General features: G+C 38.2%; 1 protein-coding gene across 4 annotated transcripts in view; it reads left to right on the top strand.

Annotated features, from left to right (window-relative positions):
• The first annotated feature begins 1961 nt into the window (after positions 1-1961).
• The window catches only part of MAP3K7 (mitogen-activated protein kinase kinase kinase 7), a 77404-nt gene continuing 62835 nt past the window's right edge, over positions 1962-16530 (top strand). For all 4 annotated transcript variants that reach the window (XM_055258937.2, XM_055258938.2, XM_055258936.2 and 1 more), the window contains exon 1: positions 1962-4659. In XM_055258937.2, the coding sequence (XP_055114912.2) occupies positions 4540-4659 (120 nt within the window). In that variant the 5' untranslated portion in view covers positions 1962-4539. The remainder of the gene's footprint in view (positions 4660-16530) is intronic.

Genomic DNA, 16530 nt, shown 5'->3' with positions numbered 1-16530 from the left:
AGGGCATTCACCATAAATGGAGTTTGCAAGACTAGAAGTTACTCTGGGTGAGCCAGTGAGTGACTGGTGAGTGAATGTGAAGGCCTAGAACATTACTGTACACTACTGTAGACTTAATAAACACTGTACTCTTGGGTTACACTAAATTTATTTTTTAAAAGTTTTCTTCAACAATAAATTAACCTTAGCTTATTATAACTCTTTTACTTCATAAACTTTTAAATTTTCTAAAACTTTTTGACTCTTTTGTAATAACACTTAGCTTTAAAACACAAACACACTGAACATCTGTACAAAAGTATTTTATTTGTATCCTTATTCTATACACTTTTTTCTGTTTAATTTTTTTTTTTTTTTTTTTTTTTTTTTAGTTTTTAAACGTTTTGGCTAAAAACTAAGACAAACACATGTTGGCCTAGGTCTACCTACACAGCGTCAGGATCACCAACATCACTATCTTCCACCTCCACATCAGAGGTGGTGTCCCATCTGGTGTCCCACCAGAAAGTCTTCAGAGGCAATAACACGCATGGAGCAGTCATCTTTTGTAACAATGCCTTCTTCTGGAATACCTCCTGAAGGACCTGCCTGAGGCTGTTTTATAGTTTTTTTATGGAAGTAGGAGTACACTGTAAAATAACAATTAAAAAGTATAGTATAGTAATTATATAAACCAGTAACAGTTGTTTATCATTATCAATATTATGCATTGCACATAATTGTATTATACTTTTGTATGACTAGCAGCATAAGTTTGTTTCCACCAGTATGACCACAAACACAAGTAATGCACTATAAGTAATGTGTCATGCTATGACATTACTATGGCTACAATGTCAGTAGCCAATAGGATTTTTTCAGCTTCATTATAATCATATAGGACCACTGTCACATATGAGGTCCATTGACCAAAAAATCGTTATGCAGCGCATGACTGTGTGTATCCTCAAGCATCCTGTTCCCCATCCCTCAAGGGTACACTTACCAAGGGATTTTGAAAAGGAATGTTTAACTGCTCTTCTGAGATAGCTACCAAGAGATGCTCTCTGTTGTACTTTGTGATGTGTCATGTGAAAAATGAAACTGCTAGTACATGCATTCTCAATGAAGGCAATAACACCTCCAAAGGGGGCAAAAACTGGGGAGAGAAAAAATCTTACTCTTTTTACATATAAAGCACAAATATACATACAATACAATAATAGATATACAGTGTATCTGAGGTACTAAAACTTTGAGGAGGGGTATTAAGATGTCTAAAAAAGGCTCCTTAAAAGAACAATAATGAAAAAAAGATTGAAAAACACTATTGTAGAATATAGCAAATACCACAAAAGGCAGAAGAGAATAATGGAAACAATTATTGATGTTATCATCAAGCCTATGATGGAAATATGGAACACTTGTCTGACATGTATATGACCCAGAACATTAAAGTGGTGCTACTTTAGTCCCAGTTTCTGCTAAGCCTCCATGAAAATAGGTCCCAGATATCCCTACACCCAAAATGAGCCAAATAAGATCAGAATCTCATTTAGAACAAGCAAAGAGGTGGTGGGAAATGGATTTTGAAACCCTTGTCCTCTCATCCCCTGGAGAGTATAAAAGGCCAAAATTGAAGACAGAGTTGGAAGTTAGAGAGTAGTTATTAGGGTGCTGACATGAGGGAGAATGGTGGAGGGTGTTCAAACTCAGAAGGACTTCAAGGAATTTACCTAAATAGTTTTATTATGTATCTGGAAACTTGTGGAGACACACAGACTGGTGACTGAAGTTGACATGAAATTGTGAGGTCAAGTTTCTATCCTTCATTCATGAAAGTTAAAGGAAATGCAAAGTCAAAATTGAAGTGAACTGAAAGAGGTTCAGCTCCCCTCCATCATTCCTCTGCATTTAAACTTTATTACTTAGGATTATTTGGTTACAAGTGACAAAAATACAACTTGGACCAGCTTAAATGAAATGGTAATTTACTAGCTCACATAACCAAATCACAGAATGTAAGAGATGGATTGGACCTTGGGAATGACTGAACCCAGAGACATAAACACTGATGAAATTTTCCATCTATTACCAGAAGCTAGGGAAGAGGTGCAGGCAGACAAAAAAGAAAAAAGTAATCTGCAAGCAAATTGGACAAAAATTGATATTAGACTGGCATCAATATCAGAAGTCCAAATCAGTGGATAAAACATAGAAGTGTAGGGGTAGAAGATATTCAAAATCTTGTAATCAATTCACTTTGAAATGCATCTAGCAAAATGGTAGATGGATGTAAACATGGATGGAGAGATGCACATATGTATATTATGATAAAGCAAGTATAGTAAAATGTTAAAGGTAGAATCTTGGTGGTGGGCATATAGGTGTTCACCATAACATTCTTTCAACCTTTCTCTATATTTGACATTTTTGTAACAAAATTTTGGGGGGAAAAAATCAAGCAGGAGAACTGCATCATGGCTGTAGTAATTAGCCCTTTGTCAAGATTCCAGTCCTAAACTGAAGGTACAGGAAACATATCTTACACTCCAGGGAAAGGGAGGATTGACAAAAGCTATTCATTTGTACAGAATATGTAAGTATTTATTGAGTTCCCACCTGGCAGCAAGATCAAGGTGTTAAAGGGAAATCACATATAGACCTGCAGAGTTATAGCACAAGGTAAGAAGTGACCATTCTTGTTTGGAAATGCAAGGGGAATGACAGGTGAAAATGACTGTCCCACTGACTAAATCAGCTTCTATTGGGTATCAGCGCACCACACACCATTTCACATGCCCTGATTTCTCACTTGGACAACCAACTGGGTGATGGCATCCTTAAGTGACATAGGAAAATAACATAGGAATATATTTGTGGTGGGTGACAACTTTTGAATTTTCTGTGGTATCTGAAAGGTGTTTGTCTAAGTACAGACGACCAATAGGTCCAGAATTCAGGAAAAATCTTGAGTATTTGGAGATTAGGAGTCATCATTATAAAAATAGTATGAGAAACAGAGATCTTGGGTAAGAGCATGCAAAGAGAGAGTGTATAATGAAAAGAAATTATCGCTTCTTTCATTTTTTTATCCACTCATCAAACTGTCACTGCGTGTCACTAGAACTACGAATAAAAAGTAACAATGTTTCCCAGGAGTTTATAACTTCTTGATGGTGAAATCCAATGATCTATTTTCAATCCCAAATGTGTTTAACATAATTCTATACAGCATATACTTGGTTGGCTACTTCTTCATTGGAAAGCTCTCCTCTGGTGACATTCCAATTACTATTTTCCTCACTTCCCCCTTTCAGTCTCTTACTGAAACTTAGAATGTGACATTCACAGGAATCCATTCTTGGTCTTTAAATCTTCATCTCTAACTCCAATTTCCACAGTTAGGCTTTATGTCAAACGGACTATATAAAGTTCAACAGTTAGTTTAAAACTAAAACTTGTGCTGGTAGTACAACATGAGCAATACTGACCATCTTGGGGACAGATTGATCTAGTTTGTGAGGACCATAATTGCTTTAAACTCTCAGCGTATTTTCTCATGTCCTGAAAATGGTGACGAAAATATTTGATTTTCAAGGCGACTGTTGATGATTCATTCACCAATGTAAAGCACTAGTGCCCCGCACTCGTAATCCATAACTTGAGATGAACACACCAAATTATAAATATCTTATTCACCTAATCGGTGGAAAGTTTGTAACACCAAAATATTAACTTCTGTTCTTGATCACTCAGCCTCCATAGTTATTCATGTTGCATGATCTGATTCGCTCTTTTAGAATTTCTCATATCGTCAGGTACTAGCTCAAAGTAACAGGAGCAACTTCTTTCTATATCCCACATTGAGGAAAACACATCTTGCAAGCCGTCTTAAAGAAACAGGTCAACTTAGTTTAGGGATGAAACTTAAAAGCTTCGTCACAAAAAACACAGTTCAACACCACCTCGCCTGTCTGCAGGCAGCTCAGAGGAGAAGAAGTGAGGCCAAGACATATTTCACGCAGCACAGACGAAACCCCAGCTTTTATCTTTCCCGCTGGTCCTTAAGGGACCAACCGTACTGATTTTCCGTCATGTTCCGCGCCACTTCCGTTCGCGCACTTTAATTACGTCAGGCATCCTCTCTCGCGGTATCATCCGGTTGCGGAGGCCCTGTAATAAAGGTCTCGCGAAATTTGTTCTAGAGGTCCAAGCTTGCTTCTTAGCTTACTCCACCCCACCCACAACCTGTCCCTCCTTTTCTTTCCAAGTCACAAAATTCTCCCCTCCCCTACCCCGGAGTTTACGGCCCTCCTCCTGTTTCCGATTTAAGCCCGGAACCGGAAGTGTAGTGGGCGGGGCCCGTCGGCGGAAAACGCAGCGGAGCCAGAGCCGGACACGGCTGTGGCCGCTGCCTCTACCCCCCGTCACGGGTCGCTGGGTAGTAGGACTGCGCGGCTCCAGGCTGAGGGTCGGTCCGGAGGCGGGTGGGCGCGGGTCTCACCCGGATTGTCCGGGCGGCACCGTTCCCGGCCCCACCGGGCGCCGCGAGGGATCATGTCTACAGCCTCTGCCGCCTCCTCCTCCTCCTCGTCTTCGGCCGGTGAGATGATCGAAGCCCCTTCTCAGGTCCTCAACTTTGAAGAGATCGACTACAAGGAGATCGAGGTGGAAGAGGTGAGCGAGGCCCGGCATGGAGACGCCGGTCCCGGCCCGCCCCGCCCCCGCCTCTGCCTGGTCCCGGCTCTGAAGGTGCCTCCCCGGCGCCTCTAATTCGCAGGACCCTGCGGGGTCCACCCGGGAGACCCCACAGCCCTCAGTAACGTGGGAGTAGGGTTTACTCTCTGAGCTTAACTGCTCGGGAGTAGCTGCCTTTTTTCCTCTCTTGGGTACTCTTGATTTTGGATTTAATATTCCGGTGATAAACAGGAGAATGAACTGGTGAGATAGTGTGGTCCACCAGTTCTCGTATCTGTAAGTAGTAGTTTCAGCGAAGATCGTAGCCGTTCTGGAGTTTCAGTCCGCTAGACGTGATGTTCTTAATGGCCAAAGATTGTATTATGTTCGACTTCTACTTCAGTACCTGGCATGTAGGGGATGCTCAATAAATGCTTGTTAAATTAGTAGATCATCAAGTCTAATAAAGTGTTTCCGTTAGCACCGAATGGTTCTCAATTTCTCCGATACCGCACAGCAGAGGTACTCGTAATGTTTAAATGCTCGGCTTTCAGTTGAGCTAATGTAGGTGAATTTCACCATAAGTAACATATACTGGTCTACGATCAAAAGATGTTTCAAGTAGCATATTCTGAAGAGATAACGAATGATTTCGGTGACAATCAGAATATAACATTAGACTAGAAATCGCTATCAGAAAACCCATATTCTTTCTTTATTCTGCAGTAATTTATTTTAGAACAAGATATTTCAAAGTGACTTTAAAGCGTCGTTTTTCAAATTAACAGGTAAATTGGGTTCTAATGACTATAAAATTTACAAAAGTTAAAACTGCATATATATTTTTTAAAGACACTTTAGAACTTGTTAAAAACTTTGGTTGAAAATACTATCTCTTACCATTTATTTGCCATTTTTAAAATTTATTAAGCACTTTGCGTTATATATCCCGTGAAAAACCTAGTGAAATATTACAGATTGTCAACGAGTTATGTCTACTTTAAAATACTAAAATTATTTTTAAGTGTCAGCAAGTTCAAAGTAGTGAGATAACGTTCAACAAATAAATTTTTTTTCCTGTGCATGTTTTGGAAGAGTAATGGATTACTGAATTATATATTTTTTATCACATAAAGTAACTTTAGAGATCATTGAGAATATCCTCATTTTACAAGATAATATGATGGGAAGAGCAAGGTCTTTGGAGTTAGAGGAAAGTTCAGTGTATCAGATATTCCATTTATTAGCTGTGTGATTTGGGACAAGTTTCCTAACCCCTTTGAAGTTTAGTTTACTCTAAGAAAAGACTAATAAATTCTGTTTCATTTTATCTGCATATCAGATCTTAGTAGACATTATATGCAAAACACCTACCACAGGGCCTGACACATATTAGGAAACCTAGTTCCAGAGAGGAAATGTGACCTGCTTTAAGGTCACATGGCTAAAAGAAGACCTGTATTTTGAAAAGAGGGGGAAATTTTAGTTTATTTTTTTTACATTGAGGCTATGATAAATTCCTTTTCCAGAAGTGGATAGTTGATCCAGCTTTCATGGCCAATATTCTTTTTTAAGAATAAAAATTCAGTGAGTCAGTATACAAGAATTGCAGTTTTTAAATAAGCGTTTACGTCTGCTCTGTGGTGAATTGCTATGCTTGTAGACTACAAATTGTTATATAATAATAACTTGTGCTTTATGGTCTACTAAATGCTTTCACAAACTTACTTCATTTGGTTCTTAAAACCTTAGTTTTTGAATGCTACTTTCTAAAGCTTTTTACATTCTTGATTCAGGGAAAAACAAATTACTAAGGAGGTAGTTATCACTTTGATGTTCTTCCCCTAAAGCTATTTCGCTTCTGGTTAGGTTTCTGTGTTTCCAAGACCCTTCTCTCAGTTTAGATAATGTTTCAATCTTTGTGTGTATGTGGGTGTGTGTGTGTTTAGGACATTTCTGGGAGTAGGTTTTTGTTTTTAGATGAAAATTTGTTTCTAATATTAGGCAGTCATTTGGGTTTTTTGTTTGTTTTATTCCCTTTCATGTTTAATACTTAGTTCATTTTTGCATTAAAGATTGAATTTGGACCTTTCTGATATTGAAAGCATTACATAATTTCCATCATCTTCTTCATTTGCATGCATTAAACCAGTGTTACACAATCCAGGGTGAACCATGAATACTTATTAGCTATTTGTCAACTTAGATTACACTTCCAGTTCAATTGTAAGGTAACAGAGAAAGATGACCAGAAACAAAAACTATTTTATGTTGCTTCCAATATTTTATATTGTATGAGAATATTGCCTTCTAAATTAAGAAAATCATGTATTTCTCAATATAATTGAATTGTATTATATCAATATAATTAGAAACTGTAAAAAAAAAATAATAATTCAACCACAGGCCAAATATGCAGCCATTTAGTAGATACATATTTCTAAGACATTAGCTGATCTTGCATTTCTAATATTGTAACTCAGTAGTATTAGTTTGGCACATCTTAGATTCAATTCAATTCAATCAAATTAGGTAAGGTCTCAGCCTCAGAAATCTGCCTAGGTACTTTTTAAAAGTCATTTAGGGTTTACGATCTAGATCTGGCTATAAAGAATGTTGGAATAAAAGGGGATGGGTTACAAGAAGTGTTACACAGGGTGGTATAGTGGAAAGTGTTCTGGACTGAAAAAGAAAATTTAGATGCTGTACTGATTCTGCCATAATATATTTTTGTAACTTTGAGGAAGTCACCACATTTTTCTGGGCCTGTGGTTACTCATGTAAACTGATTGAACAAGATCATTTAAGGTCTTTTCCAGTTCTAAAATGAAAACAAATTCATTTTTTCCAGTATTTAACTGTTTTCTACAGTAAGCTTAGAAGTTCTTTAAAGACAGTGATCATGGTCTCCTATAGAATTTAGTTGGTGACCAACTAATCCTGGGTCGACAGGGCAAATGATATCCCATTTTACAGATACTGACAAGCAGTCATAGAGTTTGACTTGCCGGAATCCGCATGCCTAAGTAAATGGTAAAGCTGGGAATTGAATATGAGATTTCTCACTTGTGAGTCAGTTGCCCTTTCCACTGGATTTACAGTGTCACTCAGTACTTTCTGAAGTACTCTATAACCAAACCTAGTATGGGAAAGGGGAAACAAAATACTGATTTCCTTTTTAGTGTAGTTGGTCCTGAGCATTTAATGAACATTCTCATCTGTGCGTAATACTCTGAGGTACTATAAAAGATGAATAGGGCTTGGTGCGGTGGCTCACACCTGTAATCCCCAGCACTTTGGAGGGCCAATGCGGGCAAATCACTTGAAGCCAGGCGTTCAAGACCACCCTGGCCAACACGGAGAAACCCCATCACTACTAAAAGTACAAAAATTAGCTGGGTGTGGTAGCACAGGCCTGTAATCCCAGCTACTTGAGTGGCTGAGGCATGAGAATCGTTTGAACCCAGGAGGCAGAGGTTGCAGTGAGCTGAGATCACGCCACCGCACCCTAGCCTGGACAACAGAGGGAGACTGTGTCTCAAAATAAAAAAAAAAAAAAGATGATAGAAGAAGAACCCTAGGATTCGCTCCTTAAAATGTCTGACTTAGTATGATATGAGACAGGAGTAAACACAAAACAGTTAACTATAGACCACAAATTTAAAACTGTGAATATAGTGTAAATTAAACACTTAAGCCATAATTTGAAAATAGAGTTAATCACAGAAGGTTCCATTGAGTAGGGACAAGTTTAAAACTAGGTTTTGAATAAAGTGACCATCTTGGGTTGGGAAAGTCACTAAGATGAATTTTCTTTGCAGTTATTCCTCTGCCTGAAGTGCTGTTCCCCCAGAACTTAAGATGACTGACTCCTCACCAGTCAAGTCCCACCTCAAATGTTATTAATACTTCCTTAGAGAAGCATTCCCTGAGCAACCTAGATCTTTGTCATTTCTATTATCTTTCATGGTACTTACCAGTAACTGAAATTGTGTCTCTCCTTCAGCAAAATGTAAGGTGCCTTATTCACTTTTGTAACCCCAATGCCTAGAACCTAGAAGGTTCTCTATACATATTCGTTCAATGAGTACATGAAAGTATCACAGCATAATCATAAGAATTAAATGCCCATCGTGTTCTCTTCTATTACATGTGAGAAGACAGAAGCTAAGTTATGCAATTTGGCTAAGGCAACACTTACATTAGAAATGAGATCTGAGTCTTGTTTTAATGTCGACTCTATTACAGGTAGCAGATACTTTTGTTTAGCAGGGATAAAAAATGCTGTAAAGGGCAAGATGCTATGATAAGCCACGTATGGTAGGTCTTTACTACAGAGTGCTAAAAAGACACTATTTACAATGGTTGCTTTTGAAACGGGAGACCCATAATGCTGACCTCAACTATAGTGTAGGAACAAAGCTACAGTATTGGACACATAAAATTACTGCAGCATTTGTATATATTCTTCAGCTTTGTTAAGGAGACACACAAAGGTTTTGTTTTAAAAGCTAAAATATGCTACAAAGAGGAGATACAGATAGAACTTAAACAGTTATATATACTTTGTAAGTTTAAGTTACAAATATATGGGGAATTGGTATTAGAGAAAAACCTAATTTATAGTGGTCTAAACAAACTGAGTACATAGATTTGTTAGTCACTATTTAATTATGGATACCTAAAATAATCAATACATTCTTTCATGTGAAAGTGACCACTGATTTCAGTAGAAATCTGGAATTACTATAGTTAAGAGGTAGCTACAGAGATAATTTTTGCATTGTACATGTGTAGCTTAAAAGATAGCATGAGCATATTATTTGAAATAAAAGCCTAGAAAACGGGTGAGATGTATTGTGGCAGGTATTAAAAGACTGCCTGAAAAATTCAGAAGACAGTTTGAATAATCAAAGCTTTACTTTTATGTTGTCAAATCCATCTTGTCAGCAGATGGCAGTTCCACTCTGCCAGTTTATTAATAGATATTGAAGTTCTAACATAGTTGGAGGCTCCAAGTCCTAACTAATAAATGTATGATCTATGCTTGTTCTGTCATGTTCCGCATTTCTAGCCAGAACAATGCCAGCATCACCAGGGGTCCATTCAGATAGCTCATAGAACAGGGCCAAATGAAACTGACAGCTATAGTCACTGAACTAAAAATAACATGAATTCGGAACAATTAAAAGAATTATTTAATAATAAATTAAGAGCACAAAGGCATACATCCTTTTCCATTTAGGTTAGGTATGTGTTTGGTTGTTTAACATGACTTCTCTGAAGGAATGGAGTCATCTTACATCATGAGGAAATTAATTTTTAAAGGAATTTCTTTAAAAATAACATACATACACACAAAACCTGATTTTTGTTTTTGTGCCTTTCAATAGTAGTTGCATGGAAATATTCTATATACCATCTCATATTCTTCTGTATTTTTTATTAAGAAATTAAATTTAAATCTACTTAATTGTATGAGACTAAAGTTGTAGACCCAAAACAGAGGATTCAACCATAGGGGGAGAAATGCTTATCATAAAGTAATCAAAAACATTTTGATTTAGAAAACATTCATAAATTTAGAAGGAAATATTTCCAAATTGACCTCCCTTTTAAAACCAAAGTCCTTTTTGCATTCCTGTTTTTTACAAATGAAGGATTATGAAGAATATCTGAAATATTTATTTGTAGGTCACCATTTTGGTTGGATGTGTGTGATAGAGGAAATACGTGTAACTTGATATGTTCTCTTTTTTACTTTTTTGATGAAAATTCATCTTTGGGGAAAAAACAGTCATTTAAAATAATGTTGGGCAAGGTACGGTGGCTCACACCTGTAATCCCAACACTTTGGGAGGCCAAGGTGGGAAATTGTATGAGGCCAGGAGTTTGAGACGAGTCTGGGCAACATAGTGAGACCGTGTCTCTCTAAAAAATTTTAAAAAACAACCTAATTGTTAATTACAGTGTGTCAAATAAACTGTATTATTCAGAAAAGAATACGATTCAGAAAGCACGTTTGATTTGTGAACTTGGACTAGAAATTTGGTAGTAAATAAAAAGTGGCCTTCTTTCAGTGGTTTACAACTTGAATATTAAGTTTTTTCATTGTTTACCTCAGTTGCCAGTATGTCTCGAGTGGCCATCTATGCCACTTTTTTCTATTGATCTACCATATGTCAAGAAAAACATCAAATTTGCTTTCTGTAGTTTGTAACATTGGCTCATTCCCTATCTAATAATGTACATAATCTCCTTATGTGTTTTTAGGCTTGGCCTTTGTAGTCCAGACATATTATTATTCTACATCTGATCTTCTCCAAGATTTTATGTTCTTGATTAATACAATAAGGAAATTTGTTACCAAGATATTTGCATTTGAAACATTTTCTTAGAAATATATGATATTTTTTTTTTAAATCTATACACATGTAAGATTTTCCCCAGTCAGTGGAGTGCTGTTTTACATAGCCTGAGAGAGTTGGAGTGCAGACAATAATGAACTTTCTTAACCAGCGTTTCCTGTTGGAGCAGTGGTGTCCACAATTTTTTGTTTGTCTGTCTCCCACTGGTAAAACAAAACACTTTCTATTTTGTATACTCAGTTTTCAGTGTGTATGTATGAAATAGATATTTTTAAACAATGGGAGATGAAAGGTTTCATACTATCATTTGATCATGACTCAAGTTGTAATAAGTACTTTCTAAATAAAACTTTGCTAAAATGTGAGAATTGACTTAATTAAAATGAGATAATATCTGTAAATCTACTTAACTAAGGTCAAGTAAACTACAATATACACAAGTGAGGGACTGATAATGGAGTCAATATTTGACATATTGAACTTAATAAGCCTGTAGGACCCCTGAGTCTCAAAGGCAGTTTTAAATATATCTTGAGCTTGGGCAAAAGACCTGGATGGGAGAGATTTGAGAGTATGAAGCCATGAGATTAGAGAACAGATTCAGAAACAAAAGGGCCGAGGACAGAACCCTGGAAAGTAGCAGCATCTAAGGTTTGGACAGAGGAAGGAAGAATCAGTGAAAGAGGCTAAAATAGAACTCTTAAGCAGAGACAGGCAGAGAAGGGATTGTTGACAGCCATCTTTGGAGACTGCCATAAGCCCTTTATACACAAGCCTTCTATTAACCCAACTTCACTCTTTTTTCTTAAAGGAGATTAGGGCTTTTTAAAATCCCCTTCTAAACAGCTAAAATCCAATTTGAATATAATCTTTTGAAAAGTTGATTGTTGTTAGTTATCATACTTGCTGCCTTTGAGTAGCATTTTTCTCTGTACTGGGCACTGGACCAAATCCTGGCAGGCCTCTGTTTTGTTGGCACCATGAAACATACCTGAAAGCTGACTCTGATTTACTAATTCCATGATCCTTGAATAGGTAACTTCAGTTCTTGGAGCCTTGGTTTTCTTCTCTCTAAGGTAGGAATAAAAAATCCTATATATTCATGGGTTTATGGTGACACTCAAACTCCATCATATTTGTAAGAAAGAGCTTTACAAGTTGTAATATATTGTTAAATATAAGGTTGCATTATCGTTATACAGATAATAAAATTGCATTTCTTTAAAATGTTATTTCTTGAAGAAAGGAATGAGAAGTATATTGGAATGCCCTGGGAAGCTTTTTTTTATGCTGCATAGCACCTTCTGCCATCTCTAATTCCCATTCAGACTTTTCCCTTAGAGAGCTAGTATCAGAATGGGGGGAGGGAGAGCAAAATATACCAGGAAACAACTTTATCCGTTGTATATATCATCTGATTATTCTATCTTCTACTCTTATGGATATAGGCTTATACTCTTTCTTGTTTAAAGCACAAAACTCCTGTCTCTGGCCAGGTACAGTGGTTCATGCCTGTAATCCCAGCACTTTGGAAGGCCAACCCAGGCAGATCGCTTGAGCTCAGGAGTTCAAGACCAGCCTGGACAACATGGCAAAACCCCGACTCTACTAAAAATACAAAAATTAGCCAGGTGTGGTGTCACAAGCCTGTAATCCCAGCTACTTTTGGGTGGCTGAGGCAGGAGAATCACTTCAGCCAGAGAGGCAGAGGCTGCAGTGAGCTGAGATCGCGCCACTGCACTCCAGCGTGGGTGACAGAGTGAGACCCTGTCTCAAAAAAACAAAACAACAAAACAAACTCCTGTCTCCTGCCGGTATTTCTTACTTGTTTTTAAAAGTTCAGAAATGTAATCTATTTTTCTGTAACTACTATTTAATTACGAGTCATTCCTCTTTTCAACTCAGTAGAGAAAAGCGTTTAATCTTGCCACAACAAGGATAATTTCCATGTAATACTTACCTCTTTTAAGTATCTTTGTACTCAGAAATTTCAAGATGAATTCAGTTATTTCAAAATTCAGTCTTCCCTCATGAGGATTTTCCTTTTCCCTTTCTCCTGCTCTAGATGACGTATGGATGCTGTAGAAAGCTTCCACAAATAGTATAAACAGCAAGGGAGAGCTCTCTGGTCTGTGTGATGGCTTCCACTGAAATATCTTGCCTTATTATTTGTTGTTAATGGATTAGCCTTGAATGCAGTGGTTTTCAAACATTGAAACTACCTGGAGGGCTTGATAAAACATGGATTGCTTGGCCTTACCATCAGACTCAATAATTCTGGGTTGCACCCTGAGAATTTATATTTCTAATAAATATCCAGGTGATGTTGATACTGCTGAACCGGAGACCACACTTTTAGAGCCACTGGCATATGCTTTCACTGCCCTCATATCTGCTTTCCTCCTGGAACGTCTTTTTCTTTTGGCTTCTCTGACGCTCTCCTAGTTTGCCTGCTACCATACTGACTGTTCCTTCCTGTTCCTTGCCCATTGCTTCTCCTCTCTTGTGATCTAAATGTTGAACTGCTTCAAAGCTCATTTCCTGGACTCCAGTATCTCCATATTATTTTTGATTACTTCTTCCAACTGATTGACCAGAAAAACTGACTACATGCTAATGACTCCCAAGTTTGTATCTCTTTGTCTGACTTCTCCATAGATCCCCTTACTCAGTTTCTACCTTCTTACTTGATATCTCCTCTTGGATATCCAGTAGGCATCTTAAACTTCATATGACTAAAACCAAACTGAGTTATTAAAAAAAAAAATGTGCATCATTCTTATCCCTCAGTAAACTGTTGTCCAGTCTAGGTGTTTTCCTTGATTCATCTCTTTTCCTCTACACCTGTCCTGCCTGGATGCAGAGCATCAGCAAACCCTATTGACTCTACCTCTAAAACATGTCCCAGATCTGCCCGGTTTCTGCGCTACCATTGACCTTGCCCTCGCAGCTACTGTTGCTTGTTTGGACTGCTGTAATGGCTTCCTAATGGGTCTGTATTTACATATCCTAGCTTCCCTACAATTCTTTCTTTAAGAGCTATAATGATTTTGTTTAATGTAAGTCACATACCATCCTTACTTCCTTGAATTTTTTCAGTTCCTTCACATTGCGCTTAGACTGAAATTCAAACTCCTTTTCATGGTAGGTAGAGCCATTCAGGATCCAACCTCTGCCTGTCCCTCCAGCCTTACCTTACAATCACTCTTCCCTTCCTCCACTATACACCAGCCACACCAGACACTCCCAAGTATTTCTCTAAATCATCACTAAAATGTCACCTTTCTCAGTGAGGCCTTGAGTGATTACCTTGTCTAAAATTTGAGTGAAGCAGAGTGCATACATGTGTGTATACACACACAATTATACTCCTTTTCTTCTTAGCACACAACTCCCTTCCTTTTTATTTGTCTTTTTCCACAAGAATAAAAACAATGAGAACAAGGATTTTGATTTGGTTTGTTCACTCTTGTATCTTCAGTGCCTGGAATAGCGCATAGCCCTTAGGTTGGGCTCACATATTGGAGTGAACAAAGTAGTGAGGTTTTTCTTTTCCCTTAGGGCAAAGCTTTATATTAGTTGTTTCTTCTTCTTCTTCTTCTTCTTCTTCTTCTTCTTCTTCTTCTTCTTCTTCTTCTTCTTCTTCTTCTTCTTCTTCTTCTTCTCCTCCTCCTCCTCCTCCTCCTCCTCCTCCTTCCTCCTTCCTCCTTCCTCCTCCTTCCTCCTCCTTCCTCCTCCTTCTTCTTTTTTTTTTTTTTTTTTTTTATGTGAGATGGAGTCTAGCTCTGTTGCCCAGGCTGGAGTGCAGTGGCGCGATCTCGGCTCACTGCAACCTCTGCCTCCCACCAGGTTCACGCCATTCTCCTGCCTCAGCCTCCCCAGTAGCTGGGATTACAGGCGCCTGCCACCACGCCCCGCTAATTTTTTGTATTTTTAGTAGAGATGGGGTTTCACCGTGTTAGCCAGGATGGTCTCGATCTCCTGACCTCGTCATCCGCCTGCCTCAGCCTCCCAAAGTGCTGGGATTGGTGCCTTGTGTCATCCAAATGTCAGATTAGTAACTTCTTTATATGGCCTTTTCAAACTGCCCAGCCTGGAGCTGCCACTAGTCTCTTGGTCATAGCATCTCCTATTTTTTGTTGTTGTCATTGTTGTTCTACGTGGCATTTTTTTAAAGTCTGATTTTTTTCTTACTCATCTTTTGTTTGTATATTGATTGTCTTTTCTCCTTCTCCCCTCCCTCCACATACACTAGAAAGTACATTTGTGTAGATCAGAGCCTTTGTCTTATTTCTTTCTGTATTTCTGATGTCCCAAACAGTAGCTGGATGTAGTACGCACTAAAGAAATATTGGTTTAAGGAGTAAACAAATGAAGTTCATCATTCTTTCAACATCAAGCCTCACTTGCATCCTTTGAAGGCAGAAGACCTAACCCATTTCTCCCTGCTTGCTGACCAGGCCTTCCCCTTGGCTTTCATTAATCCTCTGAAACCCAGCTGTGTTCTTCATTAAGTATTTGAGCTAGCTACCATCCCACAGACCTCTATTGTAGGCCCCAACACTCTGCCCTACTGCAGCCTCCTTCCTGCGATCAGAAGACTCCTTAATTCTCAGTTACCTTGCTTTTTGCTTCACAAGAGTTTTTCTTTATCCTTTACATGTTCTACTGGGGCTGAGGGAACCCGGGTTAGGGCCTCCCTTGGTCTGTCTTCCTTGCCACAATCCTTACTCCTTTGAAGCTTCTGGTGTTTGCAGAGCACATGCTGTGAGGATGCCTGCTCTTGGGGATCTAAGTGAGAAGAGAGGGGTATAAGTCTTTTTTGCTGTTGAATCCCTACCCTAACCCTATCCTGAAAAGGGGGAGGGAGGAGTTTATTAGCCTTCATCATGGACCCTTACCTTTGGCTCTCTTCAGCTGGTAAGTGTTTAAAAGTTTTTAAGTACTATTATTTAGTCTTAAATTTCTTCTCTACCGCACTTTCATTCCGTGAAGGCAGGGGTTCATTCTTTATATATACTTTTTCTTCTCATCCCCAGTGTATCTACCTTTATGCTATTTTTAAAAATGGGAAGTCATTTTTGATACACAGAAACTTAATTCTTTATGTATTGACTGTGCTTATAATCTCACTCCTTTGAATTCACAGCAGTTATTATTTCTATCCTGTATTTCAGGTCAGTACAACCTTGGACATCTTCACCTTTCTTTATTATAACTTTAGATCCTGTCATTTCACTGTGCATGTGAAATATCTTGTGGCCCTAATAAGAATGGAGGCTTCTTGAGCCAATGGGCTCATCTTACAGGAATGTGCCTGTTTTGTATTTCAGGGTGTTCTAGAAAATTGCTTTCTTGAGCAAAAGGAGAAAGTTTATCATGTCCTCATTTGGCCACATTTTGTTCCCATGGCTTTAAGTTGAAAGCTCAGAATCAGCTCTGCTCTCATCACTAGGTGGCACTTGTGAATTACAAATAGTCAAATGAATTTTTATGACAAACG

Source organism: Symphalangus syndactylus, chromosome 2 (assembly GCF_028878055.3).
Source record: "Symphalangus syndactylus isolate Jambi chromosome 2, NHGRI_mSymSyn1-v2.1_pri, whole genome shotgun sequence".
In the NCBI taxonomy this organism is placed as follows: domain Eukaryota; kingdom Metazoa; phylum Chordata; class Mammalia; order Primates; family Hylobatidae; genus Symphalangus; species Symphalangus syndactylus.
Note: the sequence above shows the minus strand (reverse complement) of the source record. Positions and strands in the feature narration are given on the sequence as shown.